Source organism: Haemorhous mexicanus, chromosome 15, assembly GCF_027477595.1.
Source record: "Haemorhous mexicanus isolate bHaeMex1 chromosome 15, bHaeMex1.pri, whole genome shotgun sequence".
NCBI lineage: Eukaryota > Metazoa > Chordata > Aves > Passeriformes > Fringillidae > Haemorhous > Haemorhous mexicanus.
In genome coordinates this window covers 2,357,202-2,380,516 of record NC_082355.1, presented here as the reverse complement: position 1 = coordinate 2,380,516, position 23,315 = coordinate 2,357,202, and the positions used below count along the sequence as shown (strand labels likewise).

General features: G+C 45.7%; 1 protein-coding gene across 1 annotated transcript in view; it reads right to left on the bottom strand.

Moving 5' to 3' along the window:
* ERGIC1 (endoplasmic reticulum-golgi intermediate compartment 1) overlaps nt 1-23,315 on the bottom strand; it is a 56,101-nt gene that overhangs the window by 25,826 nt on the left and 6,960 nt on the right. The window contains exons 2-3 of the mRNA XM_059860107.1: nt 9,281-9,342; nt 2,899-2,971 (exon numbers count right to left, since the gene is read on the bottom strand). Coding sequence (XP_059716090.1) covers nt 2,899-2,971; nt 9,281-9,342 — 135 coding nt within the window. The remainder of the gene's footprint in view (nt 1-2,898; nt 2,972-9,280; nt 9,343-23,315) is intronic.

The following is a 23,315-nucleotide window of genomic DNA, read 5'->3' as shown; positions in this document are numbered from 1 at the left end:
CACGAGTTATGACACAGCTGCCACCCTCCCCACACAGGTAATGTTTGGGTTTAGGGCTGTGACTGCGATCCTCGAGGTGAGGGTGTCATTTCTTGGCTCTCTGCCACCCAGACAAGCCTTCAGCAGCTGAGACTGTAAATGCTACCACAATGGGCTGGTCAAGGAAAAACAGCTTTGAAGTTGGGCAAGAGCGGCCAAACCGAGATTTCGAGTAACACCAGGCACTGAGGCTGCTGCACCCCTGTGAACGTGGAGGAAAGTGCAGCAGTGGGCAGGAGCCTGTGAGTCTTTGGGGTCAGCGTGGTGCAGAGCAGATTCTTCTTTTCTCATGTTGCAGCACGAGCTCAACAAACCACACCAACCTCCTGCTTGAAGTGCAGCCACGGAGGGTGAGACAGGGAATCCTGTGGGCAGCACTGCCCTGAAGGAGATGTCCCTGCACACACCCCACACACAATAACTCCGTGGAACAGGCTCTGAGTGCTCAGCAGGGAACCTGCCACGTCTCTGATGTAAAACACCAGGCCAAGTGCTCACCTTGTCATCAAAACTGTGCAGCTCTCCCCACCCAACTTGGCTCTGTCAAGTGCTTTAAGGAAAATATGACACAAAAGGAGAAAGAGTGACGCAGTCTCACAGCACAGCTGGCAGTGACAAAGCAGGAAAGTTCATCCCATGTAACTGCACACCTGTAATCATCCAGGTCCTGGCTGGCATTGGGAAACTTCAATCTGGGTGAGGTATCTGTTGTAGGAGACTCTTAATACTAAAAAAACACCTTGAAGCTTGCAATAAAAGTCGATGAGAGCTGAAGAGTTTGCACTTGGGGAATCTTTCACATATCTGTAAGTATTTGGATCATGGGAAGACAAGGCTCAGAAACCTTTTTGAGACAGTATTTCCCCTGTTATTTGCTATTACCCAGTTTAATGGCAGCACAGAGCTCTCACAAGTTCCAGACCACGCAGAGCTCCCAATTCTTATTCCTAGTGATGAGGCTCTGCTGCCTCACAACTCACTGCCAGTAATACCTGACTGCAAGGGAACCACAAGAGGCTCACAACAACTTGTACTGGGTTTCTCAGAAGAGAAACCAATGAGTAAGAAATGGAAAATAAAAGTTTACTCCTGCTTTCGAAGTCGCTGAACTGGGAAGGACTTGAAGTGACTTTCTGAACGATTTCCGCTGTTCTGGGAGAGCATTTTCACAACTGCTGGGGGTGAATGTTCCCAGCAAGAGGCTGGTGACTTGTAACTCACCAGGAGGAGGTTTTCCTACTCTTTTGTGAGAGCTTTTGTGTTGGACAGTCCATGACGAATCAGGTTCCTGCAGTCATTTGTCCCAGACTCTTGTATGACATCCCCTCTACAATTTTACTGCTTTATTGTCTGCAAACACCTCCAGCCCACACAGCTCCTGCTGGGAAAGGCACTTCACCATCTCTCTGAGGTTTTAATGAGGAACTTGTCAGCTGAGCGTGCTTACAGCACTTCCCAAAATTTCTGTGGAAAATGCATCGTCTTCTTAAGGAAAAAGGAAGGAGATTCCTCAGAGTTATGCAATTGTGCTGTTCAAAAAGGAATTTCTAGTCAGGAAACTGCCACTACATAAAGATGTGCACTCCAATAACTGAGTCAAAACTAGGTAAATATTACTAATTCCTCCTGTAAAGCATTAACTGGAAGAAAAAAGAAAACCAGGCAAGAGAATGAGATCTATGAGGAGAGCAAGAAAAAGCAGTGCTTGACTTGGAGCAGTCAGTCTAGCTTTTCTGTATTTTAGAAACCCAAGGAAACTCAGCTCTGTGAAGTGGCTGATAAGGTGACCCCGGATTTCACAAGCAAACACACGGAACTGAAGTCAAAGAAACTGTGAGCAAGCAAGAAATCTGAGATACCATCTCTGAAGTAAACGTGCAACAGGCACAAAAAATGATCTCGAGCTTGATTACACTCCTGCCTTCAGTTAAACATTAGTCAACCTGAACATTATTCCTGAAATTATACTCTTGATCCAAGACAGAGCTGCACAAAAACAATGCAAGAGCTTCTTGGTTATCAAAATGGTCAATCTAAGCAAGGTTTCAGAGCCTTTTAGCTCAGCACTGACATCTGTGGCTATCAGGACCATCATGTGAGCCTGACAGAAGTTCCACCCTTCCCAACTACCCAGGAACTGTGCCTCACACTCTGAGCTCACTGCCACATCAGCAGGGTGATGGAGAAGGTTTCCTAGAGGCCAAAACAAAGGTAGATGTGTTAAGAGTTACTAAAAGTTTACTTTGAGGAAGGAAGAACATGAGAACGGGGGGGGGGGGGGGGGAAATAAAATTCTGATTAACTCGGTGTTAATAAGTACTTCATACTTGTTCAATGAATAATTTTTAAAAGTAGAAGTTATTTCCATTTTCTCACAGCTGACACCACCTGGGGCAACTTGTCCTCAGACACAAAACCTGTGAATAAGGTTTCCTAGTAAGGCTCAACAAAAGAAGAAAAAATTCACACATTAATAAAACTACCTGCATGAATCAGAGATTCAGCTCTGACATCATTAAAAAAAGCAATTATTGATATTAAATTAATAATTCTTATTTTATGCAATCCATTTCTCCATGCTGCTAATTATGCAATCCAACATGCAGCTAATAAAGGATCAAGCAAGTCTGGAACAGCTTCCTCTATCAAAAATAGTTCAGAACCAAGTTTGCCTATTAATTTTAGCAAATTAAAAAGCTGAATAGATGTCTGAGAATTTGGACTCAACCTAAAGGAATCCCAAACCCATTAGGCAACTAAATGACCCAGTGAAATGACAGGAATATTTCTCTCAGATAACAGTAAAGCTGTAAAGATTCACAGGCACACAAACAGGGGAAAACATGACTTTTTACTTACATTTCAGTGGCTATGAATCCGGTGAGCTCAGACAGGAAGAGAAACAATATGAAGAGACAGCAGCAGACAGAGACTGGAACAGAGGCAAGGAGAGGAAAAGGTTAGTTTTGTATGTCTAACAAAGACAGAAACTGTTTTCACACAGCCATATCACTGGATATGGATATGCCACCCTTACACAATTGAGAATTAACAATTTTAAGAGTGCGTGACCCAGAGGAGCCCACCAGAGCAGTGACTTCAATGCCATGCCAATATCCAAACATCCTGAGGAACCATTAAAAATTCAATTATTTTATGAATGCATAAATATCAAACTGGTGTCTTTCCCACTGAGCAAACACTAGAAGATTCTATACACAAGAAAAAAAAAAAAAAGCCTTCAAATTCACATAAAATCCTGACCACTGCATCCCCATCCTTGGGACTTACCAAAGGCATGGCTTAATTCTGCTCACAGGCAAGATTATCTAGAAAAGCCTCATCTTAATTTATTTGCCTCTTGCAGTGAAAATATGAGCATCCCTTGGCTTAATAATTAGACCCAGAACAGGGATCTCTTCCACTTTTGGGCCACTTTTTCTGTCATGATTTCCATCTCCCCACAGCTCCACCATTCTCCTTTTTCAGCACACAATGCTGGTGTGCCAGCACTCCCTCTTCTTGACATCTCTTCCTCGGACCTTGGCTCCCAATTTTATCACTATTAAATCTCCAGGAGGCAAAAAGAACCAGCACCTCCTTGCTTTGAAAGGACACAGTCCCCTCACAGGGTGTTTTGGGGATGAGGAGACATTCTGGCTCTCTGTCAGGCTCCAAAGCTCTCTGTAAGGCACCTCAGAGCTGGACAGCAGACACGTGGCAGCACTGGAGTTGTGCAGCCAGTGCCTGACTTCTCTCATTTCTCCATTTGCTGACAAATTGACTCTGCAGAGAGGGAAAATCCCCACTGAAGAAATTGTCAGGTACCCAGACAACAATTCCAAGGAATTCCAACCTGGAATTGTATGGAGGGAACCCAAAGTAGCTGGAATTTTACTGTTTGCTCTTCACCAGGAAATTATTCCAACCCCTGAGCAGGGACACTGAAGCAGCAGCGACAGTCACCCACACAGGAGGGGCTGGAAGGAAGCACAGCTGTAAATCCTATGGATCAGGGATGACTGGAGCAGGCAAGGATGTGCCAGCTCAAGGGGACAGGGCTGCAAGGTGTCCCTGTGTTAAATATAATACCCAAATTCACCATGAATCACTCACAGAAAGGCAAAGCAGGAACTGACAGGCTCTTCCAGGGCTGTGACAGCCAGAGCACAATCCCAGCACAACCCCTCCATCCCAGCACAGCCCTCTGTGAAATGACCACTTCACCAGAGCCACTAATTAGGGTTGAGAAATACAATTTTTTTTTTTAAAAAGCCACGTTCCTCAACTTTATTCCACATGACCTGCACAGCCTGACTGCCCATTCCTTTGGGAAGCTCAAGTAACAACAGGCTGGGAACAATTTTATCACTCCCTTGGTAAAGAATGTGAGGCAAGGGAAGGAAAGAGGTGCTGAGGGCAAGTACTGAGACAGAGCCTTGAGTGACCTAAAGCCTTGTGCCTCATTTTTCCAGCTCTGAGGAAAGAGAAATGCGTTGCTTCCCCTTCCTCATCAGGGTAATTTCAACTGTGGATTCATTTAATGACCCACTCTAAAGTTCAAGGGATTAACAGAGATGCCAAAAAAATCCACTAGCTAGGATGAGGAAAGAGAGGAAAAAAAAACCTGAAGACCAGCAGGAAAACAGGAAGCAAGAAGGGATATTAATCCTGAAGAGAAACCTCAGATGGGCACACAGTTGCTCCCAAGTCTTGGCTGCCAGGACACAGAAGGTCACCAGGGCTGTGACCCAGCTGAGCCCTGGCACAGGGCACCAGGAGAAAAGTCTCCTTAAAGCACAGCAGCAAATTCTTGTGAGAACATCCACACCTACATGAGAGCCCAAAAAAAGAAACCAAGGCAGCACATGAGTAGATCCAGTGTTTGTAGTGCTGATCACTGACAGAGAGACACCAGATCTCTGATCTCTGGCAGTTGCAGGGAGAGTGTTTGACGTAGACAACCCTTTTTTCTTTAATTGCTTCCCATATTCCTTGCTGCTTGTTATAATCCCTTAAAGGCTTTCCACAGCATCAGCCAGACCTCTCTGCTCTCAAGCACTTCTAGGAAAGCCTGCTACTACTAACTCTCTTAACTAAATTCTCTCCCACAGCTTCCTCTCTCTTCCAATTTTTAAACTTCCTTCTCTGCCACTTATATAATCAAAATACCTTCTTTTCCAGTACTTGCTCCCTTCAAGTCCATTTTCAGTTCAGCTCTTGCAGTGAAGGTTCGTGACAATACTTACCAAACACAGCACAGTAAAATTCCACTAACCTATATCTCAAAAACCCTGCAAGAATGCCCTCAAGTGCCTGGCAGGGACCGACTTTCAAAGCTCCTCAATGCTTTTCTCAGTCTTCAAACCACAGAGTCAGTTTTGAAGCTGTAAAAGAGAATACTGAGGGTGGACATGAGAGGGGGATATAAAATCATGGGCAGCCTGAAGGAGGTGAGTGGGGAACAACCACTCACTGTGCCTTCCAGTATGGGAACTACATGGAAAGGGGAGGTTAAAAACAAGGGAAGGTTTTCCTTTACACAACTAAATTCTGAGGATTCTACTACAGATGCTGAGGTTGCTTAAGAAACAAAACCTGTTAGATTACAAAAAGGAATCACACATGCCCTGAAGAAGAAATCCACTGAGGGATGCTTAACACAAAGGAACCAATTCCAGCTTAGGAAGCTCGGGAGCCAACTGAGCAAAGCCCAGTGAAGTGTTTAACCTGCCCCTCCTGCTCCTTCTCAGCATCTGCTGCAGCACACTCTGGGAAAGAGGACACTGCACTGCTAAACTCTTCCTGTACACACACATCTCCAGGGCAGGGGGAGTTTTTGGCAGGAGACTCATGTGCCAGCATTATCAGTTACTCTCTCCAGAGGCAGCATTTCCTCAGCTGCAGAACAGGAGCTCCTCTCTCAGCGTGGAGCTGCAGGCACAGACAACGACGTTCCCAGCACAGGAATTTATGCACAGGGTGCTTCAGCTGCTTCTTTCACAGTGAAGGCTTTTACCTGCTTCCATGCAAATGTGCAGTCCTACCACCCACATTTGACAAGTGTATTATATTTGGAAAAGTAGATTAAAGGCTGGGATCAGACAGAATCAAACAATTCATGCATAAAGCTTCGTTAACTGCAAGAGCACGGCGACGTTCCCACAGAGCTCCAACAACATCTGAGACAGGTTTTTTAAAGCTCTAATATGATAACATGATCAATATATCAAAGGTTGCTGGTGTAGACACACTGCTAATCTGCAATCCCAAAAGGATGGGAAACTCTGCCAAGGTTTTCATTCCTGCACTAACCTTTTTGTACTTATCCCTTCCACTACAAACCCCGTCTGCGTACATTCCTGGCTCTGCCTCCCCACCCCAGGAGAAATGAGAGAAAGGCAAAGTGTTGAACACATCACACAGACTGAGAACATGGAGCCATGTCTATATTAAGGCATAAAATTAATAGTATTTATTATTCAGTGGAGCAAACTGTTATGAAGCACAAGGAACGGGTCCTCTTACAGGCGCCATGTGAATCATAACTTGGATATTTCCTGATGTGTATTTAAAACTCCAGCCCCCAAACAGCACAGGGTATTTCTGGATAACATTTCCATGTGTGCATACAACATGTGCATGTAAACTATGCATCCACACCGATGGCTGGGGAGCAGGAAGGTGCCAGCAGCTGCCTGGGCTGCAGGCTCCTCTCCAGAGCCCCAGTGCTCCTGTCCAGCCAGATGCCAACTGTCAGCCAGCCAGGACTGCTGCTGCTGCTGCCTCTGTACCCAAACATGGCCAGGTTGTCACCACGTCTGTCACAGTGGCACCACAGACATGCTACACACAGTGGGAAGACCTGGAAAAACTGGTGGAAGAGGGACAAGAGCACGACAGGGATGCTGCCTGAAAAGGGACTTTTATTGAGGAAAAGGAATGAGTGACTTCTACACACTTCCCAGAGAAGTCCACAGCAGTGGCAGTGCTGTTCTGGACAAACCTCACTCCAAGTAAATTCTTGGTTCCTTCATTCCTAAAAAACTTGTTTGGAGCTGAGTGGCTGCCACATAGATCTGAAGTATCTTGTATGCAGCGTTCACAGCAAATCTGGGAATTAAAAATCCATACCTAAGAAAGCCTCAATAACTCCAGTTGGCTTCTGAGCTTGCTCATGTTCGAGACCACCTGCTCTTCTCCCTCAAAATCCCCCAACACTTACTCTCCCTTAGCTGCTTCTTCCCTAAAAGCCCCTTCAGCCCTGGTGAGGAGCAGAGCTGTTCTTTTCCATCTCCTTTCTTCTGTAATCTGATCTGTGCCTTCTTCCCTAATAAACCTCAACCTTTGTTTTTGAAAACAGACCTTTATACAATCCAAAAGTCACTGCTGAAACCCTGCAGTAAGTCCATTCCTATTCCAGAAAGCCTTCAGCACCAGAAGTGATACTGAACTAAGGTTTCAGAAATTATATGGAAAAGGCCTAAATTAATAGCTGGATATCATGGGCTATTTTATATCTGCTCTGTAAAACTTGGAGGACTTAAAGAAAGCCAAAATAAAGTTGCAGTCATAGTAATTCCACATGATTACTAAAGCCTAAAAGCTTTTTTGAGAGGCAGGACCTTCCCCTGCACTCAAGCTCCCAGCGTTAACATAAGCTGACTTCCCTAAAGCAATTTTTCACCAGGTCATGCAACCTTCCCAGGCTTCCAACTGGCCTGGCAATGGGCTGGTCTCATCCATGGCCTCCTACAACACCTAAGATTAGTGGCTTTCAAATTACAAGCCACAGGCTTGGTCAGACAGAAAAAAGCCCATTAGACAAGCTGCTCACAAGATCCTCACAGGCAAAGGCACCACTTTGGTGGCTGCCTGTGTGGTTCAGAAGCTTCTATCAGGCTGCCTAAAAACACTGTGAGAAAAAGAAGGAGAACCAGTTAGAGAAGAAAATCAAAGCCTGAGAAGCTGTAAATAACAATAGAGAGAAATAAGTCAGCTAATAATTGTAAGTAAGAGTCATAACCTTGAAGCCTTCCCACAACAGACTTATCACTTGAGCTGTTTACTACAGATCTGAAAGCCTAAACTCTGGTGGCCTTTGATGGTTTTTTTTCCTTCTAAAATACTCTTTTGCAGGTGATTCATAACAAGACAAATTCTCAAAGGGAGCCCAGTGGCAGTGTGGGAACTCTTAGTTTCCAAAACAGAAGAGAAGGCAGGATCACTCACAAGTTCAAAGTGTTCTTTCAAAACACCAAATCTCATCCGCCCCTGAATTCCCAAACAGTTTGAGTCAAGCACTTTGTTCCCAACTTCAGCAAACCCACATGGGAGTTGGGATACAAGTAATTCAGTGGCCAGGAGAACTCAGGGGACGAGGACTCTGAGAGTAAATATTTAGGGAAAAGTGTTATCTTCACAGAAGCACAGGATAGTTGAAGCTGGCAGGGACCTCTCTGGAGCCCATCCTGTCCAACTCCCCTGCTCCGAGCAGGTTGCTCAGGGCCAGCTCTGGTTGTTTGGAGCATCCCCAAGGACAGAGGCTCCCCTGGGCAACCTGTTCTTCAACCATGCTCACAGCCAGGAGTTTCTCCAGCTCACAGAGGGCTTTCCTTTGTGTCCTGATTCACTGGCACTGACTCAGTCCTGCGCGCTGTCACCAAGGGATGTGACATCACTCACGTCAGCAATGACACACAAGACTACTGACCCATCTACCAGCATGGCTGAGTGGGGCACAGCTCCCTGATCAAAGGAAGTCCCTGCTCAAAGGGACAGGAAAGCTGCATGAGCAGGGTAATGACAGGCCTGGCAGGATCAGCCTGATCAATGTTTACCAAGCCCTCTGCCCAGCCAGCTCGCTGCACATAATTGTGTGAAATGGCATTACTCAGCCTCCAGCCTCCCTCAGGAGCAGGAAGGAAGGAAAAGGGGCCCAAGGCAAGAGATGAGTATCAGCCAGAGTCTGTGGATTGATACATGGGAGTGAGAGTGGATCCCTATCAGTGGCTGGAGCTGGAGGCTCTTTAGGGCCCCTTCCAACCCAAACCATGCTTCAATTCTGAATTCACACAAACCATTCCAGCGTTTGATGGGCAGAACAAGCTGCCTCAGCAACAAAGGACACCCTTTCCAATGCTTAACATCCCTTTAAAAGAATTCCCTGCAGACAGAGAGGCCAAACAATCTTTAATTTTAGACCAGGGCTATGCAAGGACATCAAAAAGAAGTTACTTACTAATGGCCCCTGTGTAGGTTGGCTGTGTAAGGTCTTTTGGCACCTTCCTGTAGATGTCAAACCTGAAAGAGGAAAAGCACCAGCCATAAAACAGGTGGAACATTTCAATACATTTCATGCCCCCACAGGGATGAACGATGCTGAAGTTTTTTCCATCCAGCTTTCCAACAACATTTTTTTCAGTAGGCAGGAGGATATGGTAAGGAAAAACAAAACAAAACAAAACAAAACAAAAAACCCTTTTCTTTTGTACAATTATGTAACTGTGCTCTGTCTTGGCTCCCATTTCCAAAGCACTTCCCTCCCCCTCCCTGCTGTGGATCTGTGCAATTTGAACTGTGAGAGCAGCCAGGCAAGAAGTCATGCTGGACAAGTTTATAGACCACTGTAAAAAGAAAAGGATACTCTACAGATTCCTGAATAAAAAACCCAGTAAAACACAACCTGTATTGCCCCTTGTCACTTCTATGCTGCAAAGCCAAAAACAGACAAACCCTAAGTCAGAAACCCAGGTGTTGAGACCAAAAAACATCCCTTGGACATTGGATACAACAACAGAAATGAACCCAACAGGTTTGTTGCTCCCCCAGCAAAGTCCAGTTTAATATTAGCCCGTTGTTTTGATTCAGTCATAGTTTTTAATATCCATAGGGCTCAGCTTGGCTATTTTAAACTGCCCATGGTTAAACTCTCCCTGCCCTCATGTGTTAGCTGTATTATTTCCTACCACCTTGTGCTCCTGCACGCCCAACCGCAATGCAGCTCTGACATCAGCTTTTCCATCACTCAATAAAAATTAATTAATGCATTAAAAACACCCACCCACCCACCCTAAAGAAGGAAGTGACTGCTTCTCCCTAAAAATAAACTTTTTTGGATATGCCACAAGTGGGTGAGAGCTGATGCTTTTTCCAGCCCTGGAGAGGGCTTCCAAATTCCCAGTCTGCACTGCACCAAGATGAAACTCCCCTGTGTTTATTCAGTAGCTCCTACTACATCAAATATTTCACTGGGAGTTTAAAAACTAGATAACTGTTCTTTTCTTTAGTCTTCAACTGCTGAGATAACTCTGAGGAACTGCAGGAACAAAACAGCATTTGCCTTGCAGGAGATCAGAAGGATCCTGTGCTTCACTCAGGAGCTGAAGCTGGAGGAAGGAAGGGAAGAGAGGGAATGGAGAGCAGGTAGGAAGATATTTCAGGTGCCCAGCTGGAGTCCTGAATGAGCTGTGCCGTCACTTAACACCCCAACAACCTTCTGTGAGACACCTGACAGCACAGGAGCTGTGTTTTCATCACGCTTCTCACTGCTCTCTCCTAAACAGACCAGCAATATTCCCCAAGCAAACAATCCATGTATGGTTTTCCAGCTGCCCTGAGAACATCTGGAAAGTGCTGTTTGCATTCTTTCCACATCCACCAAGCATCAGGATGGTGAAAGAACCCAAAGTAGCTGATGACATCATGGTCTCACAGGCAGAGGAAGCTGTTGCTCTCCCAGCCCATTAAATGCTGAAAGCTGGCGTCGTCTGGCCAAAGTCACAATAATAGATCAACAAGGCTAAAAAAGCTGAGAGAGAAACAGAGGGAGACAGAGCACGTGAACACCAGGAGCTGCTGAGTGTGAGCCAACACTCAGAAATAGGAAACAGCTCCAGGCTGGATTCAGTAAAAACAGCAGCGTGTGGATACTATAAAAGGAAGTTTGTTCTCACCATCAGAAATATTTACTAGTATTGACATGATGGCCCATCACAGCTTTACAAGAAAAAAAAAATCCAGCTTTTTAAACAGCTGACTGGAAAGCTGATGTCATATGAGGCAGAGTTCTCTCCTCTGAGATTGTCATTTCATCACATAAGTAACACCCAACACCACAAATTAACTTTTCCATGGCCTAAGTAAGCTTGGATTAGGCAGAGACCCTACAGAAGTGCTTGATTAGGGTTTTATGGATGAAAGCAGAAGTTGGAAGGATGACATCCAGAACCTGACCCAAGCAGAAGGGAAGGGAAGGAGGGAAGGTGTATTAAAACAACAATCAAAAAAGACAAGTTTGGGATAAGAGGCAAACACTGCCAGTTAGATTTTGCCCACTGACGTGTGACACCAGTAAATCCAAATGATCACCAGCCCAAAAGAAAAAGGACTGGCTATGTGCAAGTCCCCTGGCAGAGCAATCAATTGCTGGAAAAGACACCTTCTGAGCTAGGAGGGTTCAGAGTCTGTCACAGGAACAACAGTCCTCAGGTTCCATGCAACTTCTCATCTGATACTGGACCCAATTTATACAATTTCCTCAGTCTGATGCCTGCTAGTGAAAACAGCAGTGGGGTTATGCACTCAAGAGAAGGGCAAGGGGAAAGGCCAAATGGCATCAAAGTTTGAGTAGAATGATGGAGATGGCATGGCCAAGACAAAGAGCCACCTTCTTCACTCTATTTCAACTCCCAGTTAGAAAATATGAAATGTAAAGGATTCAATGACAGCTTGAGAAGTATGTTTGTGAGACACCAGAGAGATCAAATGCTAGCAATGAGGACAGAAGCCCAAAGAAGGCTTTATTAATTGCATATATTATAAAAATAAGTAAATCAAGCAAACGTCTCAAACAAATCTTTGAAGTTGACAGGAGTTACTGAACAGAAGACCCAAAACTCCAAGAAATGAGAGATTTGTGGCAGCTCCTATCAGAGCTAAGGGTTAAAAATCTGCCTTTCTCCTTTTGCCACTGGCTCCTTGCCTACCTCCCAGAACTGAAAGCAATCCCAGGAGAGCACTTACACTGTCCTGGGAAGAGGAAAGAATGAGGATTAGACACCAGAGATGATTTGTAACGCACAGGGAGGAGCTCTGTGCATGGCAGAGGGGAACAGGTTTTACCTGCCCTCAGGTCAGACGTTCCTGCAAGCACCTGCAGTAAAAATTCCAACAAGCCTCCAGGTTCCTGAGGCATTGGTCACTTGGAGGAGTATTTGTAGCCTGGGAACAGAGAGGAACCTTGTGCTCTGTTACAAGAGCTGTCTCCCTGCCGTAGCCAAAGCAGGGGAAGGTGTGAGCAATGCTGCAGGGAGCCTGGATGTGCAGAGGGGCTGCACCTGCCAGCTCCCAGGGCACACACACCCCGTGCCACCCTGAGCACCCACAGGCAGAGCCTGGGAGTCATCTTTCATGACCAGGAGGAACCAGGGTGTAGATTTACAACTGCTCTGTGAACTCCCTTAACCTGCAGCTCGTGCTGCTTTAGGAAGGGAGACATCACTTCACACTCCCACAGCAGGCACATGTGCATTTTCCACTGCACCTTGTTTATATTTAGCTTTTGGCAAGTTTCTTCCTCTCCTCAGAAAGGCGAGACTTGTAAGGCGAGGTTGTATCTTTGAGCTGATCAATTAACATCGTTTCAGAGTGGAAACAACAAACTTGCTGCTAGGAAAGTTCTTCCTCCAGGTCATCCCTGTTCTCATAAAGGGAAGGCTGGGCCTTGCAATTCCAGAATTTGAGGCTAAAGATAGAATTGGGCTGTCATCAGTACAACAAAGGAATTTCCTGACACATCTAGAGTGTCTTTTCTTTCAATGGAGAGCAGGGTTGCAAACAAAGAAATAAAAAAACCTGTTTAGCAATGTCAGAGGTTTGCAGGAACCAACATCCACAACTAACATGAGGGAATGCTACAATGGTTTTTTATTAATCCAAGAGTTGAAAGGACGCGGCAAAAAAACTTTCTCACCTTCCTGGTGGGAATGTCAACAAACTGGTAAAGCAGCATCACAGAGATGAGCAGGGTCATTCCTAACCAGGCTCAAACAGAGACTTCACAAATCTTTGTGGGATTAAGGCAGGTCTGGGGCAGAACTCCAGCTCTCTGATGGACAGGAGAGCCACAGTCCTCTTGGACAGAATGAGGTGAGATTTAGGTGGTGACCTCGAAGGAGCCAAACAAAAGGGTGGCACATTTCAAGTGCCAGCAAGTGCCAGAAGGATTTCAAAAGCTGTACCTACACTAACATGGGTTTTTTCTTCAGACAGAAGTACATCATAGATCCACACAATGGTTTGGGCTGGAAGGGAGCTTAAAGAGCATCTCATTCCAAACCCTGCCATGGCCAGGGACACCTCCCACTATCCCAGCTGGAAACCTGGCCTTGGGTGCTTCCAGGGATCCAGGGGCAGCCAAAAAGATTTCCAAGAGCGGGTAAAAGAACTGTGCTGGACCTTAAAGGAGCTTATCATAAACTCATGGAATGGTTTGGGATGGAAGGGAGCTAAAAGCTCATCCAATGCCACCCCTTGCCACAGGCAGGGACACCTGCCACTAGCCCAGGTGGCTCCAAGCTCTGTCCAGCCTGGCCTTGGATACTTCCAGGGATCCAGGGGCAGCCCCAGCTTCTCTGGGCACCCTGTGCCAGGGATTCCCCACCCTCACAGTAAATTTGTTCTCCTAATATCCAACCTAACCCTACTATCTGTCAATTCCCCCCTGTCCTCTTACTCCAGGCTCTTATAAAGTCTCTCTCCATCTTTCCTACAGCTCTTTCAGGCACTGGGAGGCCACAATTGTGTCACCCCAAAGCTTCTCCCCTCCAGGTGAACAATCCCAGCCTTTCCTCCCATCCTGGTGCTTCCTCTGGGCTCTCTCCAGCAGCTCCAGGTCCTTGCTGGGCTGGGGCAGCTCTGCAGGGGGGGTCTCACCTGAGCTGTCAGTGCTGGGTGAGTGGCAGGGAGGGCACAGGACCCAAACACTGCAGTTTTTTTCTGGAGTTGATGCTTCAGCTGCTTCCTCAGAGCAGAGGATGAGCTCACTCCCTCAGCAGGAGCTGCCTGCCAGGGCTTTATGTACACTTGAACAGTTTCAAGTTTGGACCCAAAATATTTCAGGAAATGAAGTAATAAATACATTATTTCACTGAAGATTTCCAAACCTCCAAACAGAAGAATCCTCTCTGACATCTCTGGAATCTGAGAAGAACTTTTTTAACAACTCTGTAAGACGCTGTTAAGTTTTTCATGAACAAGAAGCAAAGAATGTGAGGCAATAAAAAAACCCCAACAACTTTTAAGTAGAACTAACTAGACAATGGTTAAATCCAAATGTCCTGTAGCAAAGGGAAACTGATACCCAAAGGAGCTCATACCACAGAAGGGAAAACACTAATTCCTCCTTCAGTTTCCAGCATTTGCCCGTCCCTCCCTGGCACAAAGACAGGAGGGATGCACTGGCCATGGCACCCAGGCTGAATTTCTCCCAAAATCACTGATGTGGAGTCCCTGCAAAGACCCAGCAGAAGCTCTGGAGTGAGCAGAGTGGAATGTTCTCATGTACCATGCTGCAGGGTCTGGTTTTACTGGTTTACCTGAGGAGCCAGGGAAAGGCTGTTCTGGAGCTCTTGGACTGTATTTTGGATTCCAGATAATCCAAAATACACATACACCTGATAACACATTCTCAGGTGGCACTTGGTCACAGAACAGAATTTGGGCACTGTACATCCACAGCAAAAAGATTCATTTTTGTCCCTTTCCAGAAATTAATGCTCAAAGGCAGGGGGAAAATGGTTTTGTTCTTCAGGCAGATTATGTTTTTCCCCAGAAGAACCAAATATTTAAGCATCAGTCTTCTTTCTGAAGCATACTGGCTCTATTGTAGGTACTTCAGCATGTCCTGAAAGTCAGAGGTTGTGAGCATTCACTACAACAAATTACACTTTTGATGTCAAAGATGATTAAGAAAAAATAAAAACCCAACCAGTATCATGGCTGACATTCCACTTTTAGCAGGTCAGTGGTGGTGTAAATACACCATTGTCATCTTGGCTCAGCAGAAAGGGTCCATGGCTCTGATTCACCCACAAGAATGTGGGTGTTGAAACAACACTTGGTTCTCCACCTCCCATGCTCACCAGCTTGGAGAAGTGACATCTATTTTTCAGCAGATACCATATTTGGAGCTGAGGTCACTAATTCCTGGTGACATTACTCACTCTCAGTAACGAGTCCAGTGTGGAGTGAACAACTACCTTCATTTCATTACACATCAGTAGCTCTGAGATCTCTTTGAATAAATGAGGCAGCCTGGTGCTGCTGAACCAATTTGTTTCACTAACAAAAAACTTGAAATGACTTGCAGGGACAACACATTTTCCAGCAGAAACAGAATTCACTCAGAAGTTAAACACCTGGCAATTCTACAGCAGAAGTGACTGAACTACACAAAGGGGAATTATCAAATAATTCAAAAAGTCAACTTTGAGGGTGTGGAGTCTCTCTCACTGGGGATATTCCAGAACTGTCTGGATGTAAAAGGTTGGACCAGTGACCCACTGTGGTCCCTTCCAACCTGACCCATCCTGGGGATTCTGAAACAAGGGGTTTAGGGTCAGTAGAAATGCCATCCCTGATTGTTTCCTTCTTGGTAAGAAACATGACTTCCCTGAGAAAGACATGGGCTGCAGGCTGAAAAAGAGAAAGGCAAGACAACTGTAACACACAGACATGGGATGGAAATAAAGAATAATACACCTTTCCAGGCTGAGATGGCTTCCTGATCAACAAAAGCCCTCACTCAAGGGCTCCAGTTGAAAAGAGCACAAAGAAATAACAATCCCTCTCTTCAGCCCTTCAGTGGGAGGCTGATTTGGGCAGTACCACTTAGATTTCTGTGGAGATCCCTCTTCTCACACAGAATTAATGTATCTGCAGTACAATTAATTCACTCCCAAGGCAGGAGGCAGGAATGAGTCTGTCTTTTCACAGCCCCTTTGAAAACATGACTGTCACACCAAAACCACTCTCCTTTTATTGCTCTAAACCTTGCACAGCAGCTAACACTGAATTTTTAGGCAATTTTCTCTGCTCTCTAAAGTGAAAGAAGGCTAAGTTGGCCTTTGAGAAGCTTTTTCATGCCAGAACTGTTTCCTTGCCACTGCACAGGGAATACAAGAGGGTTAAAGCAGTTACCAAACCTTGTTTACCCTTCTGCTTGTTTGCTGCCCCTCCCCACTGATCAGCAAGGAGCTGCACACAGCAGATAAACTCCAGTGAAATATTGCTGCAGGTTTCCCCCATTTGTCAAGTCCTCCTTGCAAAGGGGACCAGAGCATGGTGGCAAACCTCAAATCTCAAGAAGCCAAGAAGGCATGAGGTCACTATTTCTCCACACACACCAATTCCTGACTAAACAAAGAGCTTGCCTGTTCTTTACAACGTCCACTCATTACATACTCACCAGTAAACCCAGTTACAACGTGGAAGAGAGAATTTCTACTGTTACACACTGTACTTGTCATGTTCAAGAAATGACACACAGGCAGCCCATGCAGACTTAAAGTTTTAAAATACTCAGTCTTGAAAAAAAAAAAAAGTTGCTTTTTGTCAAAAGAAGATAAAGTACTCTATTTGTTACACTGGTTTTCTTCTTCAGGTGGACAGAAAAACTGCTGCACTGTGCATTTCTGGGAACATTCATTCAAAACAACAATCCCAGATGGCTTTTGGTGAAAAAAACATCCAAAAAATTACAGCACTGTGGAAGATACAGAGAGAGCAAGGCAGGTGCCAAACACAGCCCTGGACAGTTAAACCTAAGCCAGCTTACATTTGGTTTTAGATTAGAGTCACTTTGAGGCAGGTCTGTCTGATAACAGGCTTGAAAACATCCACTGCCTTTTCTTTGAGAGCGTCTGTCATTCAGACATTCTAAACAAATTCATTTTTAGGCCACATCCCTCAGAATTACACAAGCCTCTCTAATTATTCATGTAGATATCAGTGAATCCAGCCAACTACAATTTCTATTTAAGTGCCTTTAAAGAGGCCAATCATCCTCAACTCTGAGGATTACTTTTCCCTGGAGACAAGGACATAACCTTGGGATTTGTCACTCAAAACACTTCTGTTCTTCCTCTTACCATTTCCTATCTGCCTCCTTGAACCCTTCTGTTGATTTACTGAGCAGAGATGGTTGGTTCCATCCCCTTTATTTGGGTTCCCCACAGGACCTACAGACCTGGTGCAGAGACAACCAGCTCTTCCCACAAGATTTGTATAGCTGGGTCTATTTGGAAGTTTGATTTCATGACAGAAGAGCTGCAGTGGCAATTCAGGAAACCAAGGCAGGTGTGAAGCAAGAAGAGAATGAGAAACCTCAGCCCCACTTGAGGAAACACATCTGAGTGCACCTGAAATGAGCTGGAACAATGGTTCTGGAGAGTCTCCCCCCATCCCACCACACAGCTTTGTTTCCTCATATTCCTGCTGCTCCCACCTCTAGAAGACCCTTTCCTAGAGACAGCAGAAGTTTATGGACTATGATTCATTCAGTAGCTGCTACTATTAAGGCTCTTAGCAGAGACAGCAATTACAGCTGAGAATCCACTTTGCATAAAACACTTCATCATTTTTAAGGAGGACATGGGAGGCAGAGAGAAACTCAGTCATGGTAAATATAACTTGGACTAAGTCCATGTGACATTCAAAGATGACTGTGCACAAACAGACTCCATTTTCTCTCTCCAGGAACACTTCAGAGGAGGTTGGTGTTACAAAGGGGAGATCAGAGTTTAACCACCCTGTCTGAGCAGCTTCCCTTCTCCCCTTCCCCAAATCAATGCAGCTTGGAGGCAGAAGGGGAGTTAAAAACCCAGGCCATGATGGTTATTCTCCATGGGAATTCATGGTATCAAAAGGAAGCTCTGCCTGCTGTCAGAGCAGGATCATTCAGGCTGGAGACACGAATGGAAACGCCCTGGCTTTAATCCCCAGTGGTATTTCTAGAGAAACCTTCCCAGCAGAGGCATGCTGAGTGACAAGGGAGCATTTCTATCTGTGTGCTCTGCTGACTTCTCAGGAGCTTCTCTGCTCACCTCAGCAAAGCCTGAGAATTAGAAATGCCCAAGAGCAAACCTGGCTCCCTGCAGCTCGGGCACGGTGGGGTCTGTGATCAGAACACCCAAGGATGGCACTCCCCATCCTCTCCCCAGCACCCAACACATCAATGTGAAGTAACCCAGATCCTCAGGCTGCAGCTTCTAGATTGGGAACGGGCACTTGGAGCTCCTGGGACCAGCGGAGGCCGCAGAGCTGAGCAAGGGCCTGGAGCGCCTCGGTGCCCGGGAAAGGCTGAGGGAGCTCAGCCTGGAGAGGAGCCCCAGCTGAGAGGGGGGGCAGCCCTGGGTGTCCCTGTGTCTCCCTGTCTGTCCCTGTGTCTCCCTGGCTGTCCCTGTGTCCCCCTGGCTGTCCCTGTGTCCCCCTGGCTGTCCCTGTGTGCAGAGGTCAGAGCAGGCCCAGCTCTGCCCCAGGCCCAGCCATGGCCCCAGAGCCACGGGCAGGGCCTGAACCCAGCAATTCCCTGCCCAAGAGGCAGAACTGCTGTCCTGGGCAGTGCCAGCCCTGAGCAGAGCCCAGAGGGGCTCTGGGGTCTCACTCCAGAGCAGGCTGGACACTCTGCTGTGCCCTGAGCTCGGGATGGCCCTGCTGGAGCAGGGAGGTGGCACCAGGGACCCTCTGGGGGCCCTTCCAGCCTGAGCCATCCTGTGAAACTGCTGCCCCCAGACTTGATCTCTTGAGACAGACAAAGAAAAACCAACCAAAAAACCCAAAATAGATAGGGCTAGGAAAAAAAATAAGAGAAAAGCTAAGATGGCATAGAGAATACTCTGGGATTACTAAAAAAAATAGATTTTAAATAAAAATCCAATCTCTTAGCTAAGAGCTTCCAAGCTGTTTAACAGGCAGCAACTGTTCCTCTGTTTCCTTGGGTCACTGCTCCCAAACAATGACTTTGGGACAATTCATCCCTGCTTTGTCAACAAAGCTGCTGGGCACCAGGAGCCCAAGCCATCTAGGGCTTTTATGCCCTTCAGAGGCCATCTAGCTCTAAATAAAACCAAGCAGGCTCAGACACAGTCTCACTCCACCGAAGGCAGGCAGGTACTTCTATCAGAACACACTTTTCTGGCTTCATTCCCTCCTACAAAGCACATCAAACACTCGTGGTAAGATCTTGAAAAGCAAAGCTGTTACTTCTGTAAAATGGATAAATCTAAAGCCACCAATTTAGCTTTCAATGTGACAGCTCAAGCTGAGGGGAAATACAGAGGTAGAACAAACAGCACAGCTGTGTCAGGTTTGCACACAAGGCACTCTTTTGATTAGCAAAATACCATTTACTTAAAAAACAAAATCCCAGACGCCTGTCTGAAGTAGCTGGGGGGAGTTTTACAGCTCACAGTTGTTGAAACCATCCCTAGAACTCCTGTGCCCAGGACCAGAGATAAAAAGATTAACCTCTTTACTTGTTAAATTGATTTTATTCAGCAGTGTAACAGCTGGGGTGTGCAGAGATGGCCTGAAAGATCACTTACTCCATTCCCAAGGACAGAATATGTGAAATAAAACAGCAAAGATGGCCCTGGAGAACAGCTGGGATCTGGGAGACAGAGAAGGCACGAGCAGGACACAATTCCCCTCTGCTTAGTGACCCTGCCAGGGGCTGGGCATCACCAGGAGAGGAGAGGAATAAAAAGAAGCCTGGCAAGGGACAAACACTGCTCAGCAATGCCCAGGGCTGGATTATGTTCCCCAGGTGCTTGAGAGCTGCTACAGGAAAAAAAAAGTCAGATGTGACCAGCATTTTGGAGCAAGACTGTGAGCTAGGAGAGGATGGGCTTTAATTGGGGAAGCATCAAGAAAAGCCTGTCCTTTTAAAGCAAAGCCTCTCTTACTTGACACTAAAAAAGGGCTGAGCTCCAACACCCTCTGCATTTTTAGTTCCTGTGCTCCTTGCTGTACATGTGCTGGGCAAAGATCTCCAATTTTGCTCCACAAACCTAGCAAAGAAAGAAGAATTTCTACACATAGTAAATTCAATATAAAACAGGTGAAGAAGTAGAGCTGCCTTATTCTTACACCTTACTCTACAAGTGTATAGAAAGCCCATTCATTTTTCTATTTTCATTGAGAAATATTAGCTCAAGATTTAATTCTGAAATCCTCTCTCTAGATGTTTTTCTTCCAACCCAAAGGCAAGTGCATGTTCTGACAACTCTACAAGAACACTTAGCTCCTACAACCCAGCACAGACAATAAAATCAATCACTCTTCTCCCAGTCCAACCGAGTAGGTGAAATGTGTTTAAATGAATGGGAAAACAATGGCAGGAAGTCAGCAGCAGAGGCAGAAAATAGGAACTACTGACTTTTGAGCCCTTCATTCTGCTAATTCTTTGTTTAGATGACATTTCTATGTTTCCTGTCTGCTGGCAGATGAGAACATGATGTGCAGGGAGCAGCTCAGGACAGCTCTGGCAGAGCCAGGCAGTGATCCCAGGATGAGCAGTGGGAGCCAACAGACCTGAGTTTGTTCTGTCACTGTGTAATTCCTGTTCCACTCAATTAAACCTTTCTTCTTCAGCTCGTTCCTTCTGCACAGCAGCACCTGGCAACATCTGCCCACCTTTCCTCCAGCACGTGGCAATCCACAGATGGGAAAATGCAAATATCTGAAGCTAAAGTAGAAAAGCTCCAAGTTCTACCTGAAGGAATGCCTGGAGTTGTGTTGGGAGATTTTAGGTTGGATATTAGGAAAAGGTTCTTTCCCCAGAGGATTGTGGGGCACTGACCAAGGCTGCCAGAGCTCCAGGAGAGTTTGGACAACACTCCCAGGGATGCACAGGATGGGATTGTTGGGGAGTCTGTGCAGGGCCAGGAGCTGGGTTCAATGAGCCTTGTGGGTCCCTTCCAGCTCAGAACATTTTGTGACTCTGATTCCTTGAAGGTCTGTACAAGGAAAGCAGCAGGAAGGTGGCTTTAGGAAAACAAACTGGATGTGCCCTGCAAGAGCCCAGCTTGGTTCAGTACCAGGGCTGTGCCTGGAGAGCAGTTTGTGAACAGTGCGATGGTTTTGGGACTTGGGACACAAACTTTGAAGCATGTGCAAAGTAAGATAAGTGATCCTGCTAATCGCAGTTTCACACAGAAAATAAACACAGAATACACAAACACCAAAGCTTGGCCCCGAGTGTGAGCTGGAGATGCAAATACAGATTCAAAGCCGGACCAAGAAGCCGATACTTGTAAATACCAAGAAGTTATTAACACATTTTATAAGATTACACCCCTGTAACTGCAGATAAATTACACACCTCATTAAGCAAGTCCTCATTTACACACAATGGGATATTAACACACACACTGCAGAACCTGGGCTTTCCTGGACAAACTCTCAAGGCTTCAGAATTACATCGGAACTGGTTAAACATCCAGTACTTTGAGCAAGCTCTGCTATGAGAAGGACCAGACAGGGAGGTAGAGGGGCTGATGGAGTTTTAAACCAGTTTATCTGGACTGCAAGCAGGTGAAGACTGCAATTTTTTAAATGCTGTATGACTGACTTCTCACTCCCAACATCACAGCAGTTTTCAAAGCAAAGAGGATTTTTTCAGACCTGCTGGCTCTCCACACTTACAAACCCAGGAGTGAAACGTAGGAATACATTTCCTTGCCAGCCAGCTCCTCCCTCTTAATTCCAGTTCCAAGAACATAATGAAACCAACAGAGGAAGTGTCTGAAACAAGGAGGAGTACTGAGAACAAGAAAACAAGGTTAGGCCAGGAGGACTGTCATTAATTATATAATCCAGCCTTTGGGTAACTGGACACTTAGGGAAAGGGGCTGAGAGAACCTTGGAGGCACCAGCCTGAGCACATTATGTCATCTGGCCTGCTGGTTACTTAGCAGGTACAGGATCTGCATAGGGACAGAAAAACAAACCCATTCATTTCTAGGACAAAACACCTGCAATCCTCACAGCAGCTGCTGAAAAAAGGCACAAAAATTCATACATTCTGCTCCCACTTAGATTGATTCCAGTTCTCCTTTTTCATCCGTTCTGCCTGCTCTGTGGTTCTGTTATGCTGTCCTGCAGAACACCTTTTTGTCAACCACTTGCCAAATTTTGTGGTTTTTTTTCTTCCAGTGCATATCAAGCTTGTTCTCTCAGGAGTATACTCAGCAATTGTACTGCTGCAATATGCCAAAAGTGCAACTATTTTAGGTGACACTGAGGGATGGAAGACAGGAAGCAGTACATCACTTTTCTTTTTCCTTCAAAATAAAATGTCAGGCTCAAACACATTCCAAAGGCAATTAGGAGGAGGAGGAAAGTATAATCTCAAATACTCAAAGGTGGAGTCTTGCCAGCAAGCATTTTATTTCCTTTTAGGCAGTGAAGCAGGTGTCAAAGTGAAGATGGAAGAGAAATGTATTTTTAATAAAGTGAGCAAATTACACTTTGCTTCATCAAAACAAGAGAAAAGTGTCATGAAGCAAAAATGCTCAAGTAAGGGGACTGGTATTTAAAGGGATCCAGCCCTTTGCTGGACTCTAAGAGCCACTGTACTCCTGAGTGGGAGCAGCATTTTCTGGAGAACAGAGAGAATGGGGAAGAGCATTAAACACATATGGCAGCTCCCCAAGCCAAGCAGATTGTTCAGATACTTGAATGCCATAAGCTGACTGGAACCTTCCTGGTCCAGAGCCTTCAACTCCGAGATTCTGGTTCCTGGAGCTCCCCAGCACATCCCAGCACTTCCACCCTTCATGATCCCCTTGGTCCTGAACATTTCTCCTGTTCCCAATGGGACACCTGTCAGTTCAGGATTGTCAACCTCCTGCCACATTCCCTTCCCACAAACAAACAAAAGTCCTGATCTGCAGCAGACACTGAACAAAGTTCAAAGCTGGATGGTGATTTCCAAGGATTTACCAACACACAGCCAGAGAGCTATGGAAAAAAGAGCTGTCTTTCCCACAGCTTCCAGGAATCACAAAACACTAAGGCTCTGCTGCTGCCTTGCACTGCTGAACACCTTGAAACAAGATCTGGGAAGAACTACTTTAGCATCAGAAATGGGCAGGTTTTATTTGGAGAAGCTGCTTTCTGGTTTAAGTCCGAGCTGTGCTTGCTCAGCATAAAAATCAGAGATTGGTACAAAAGAGCATGAACAAATGTAACATCTGGGGAACCAAGAAAAAAAA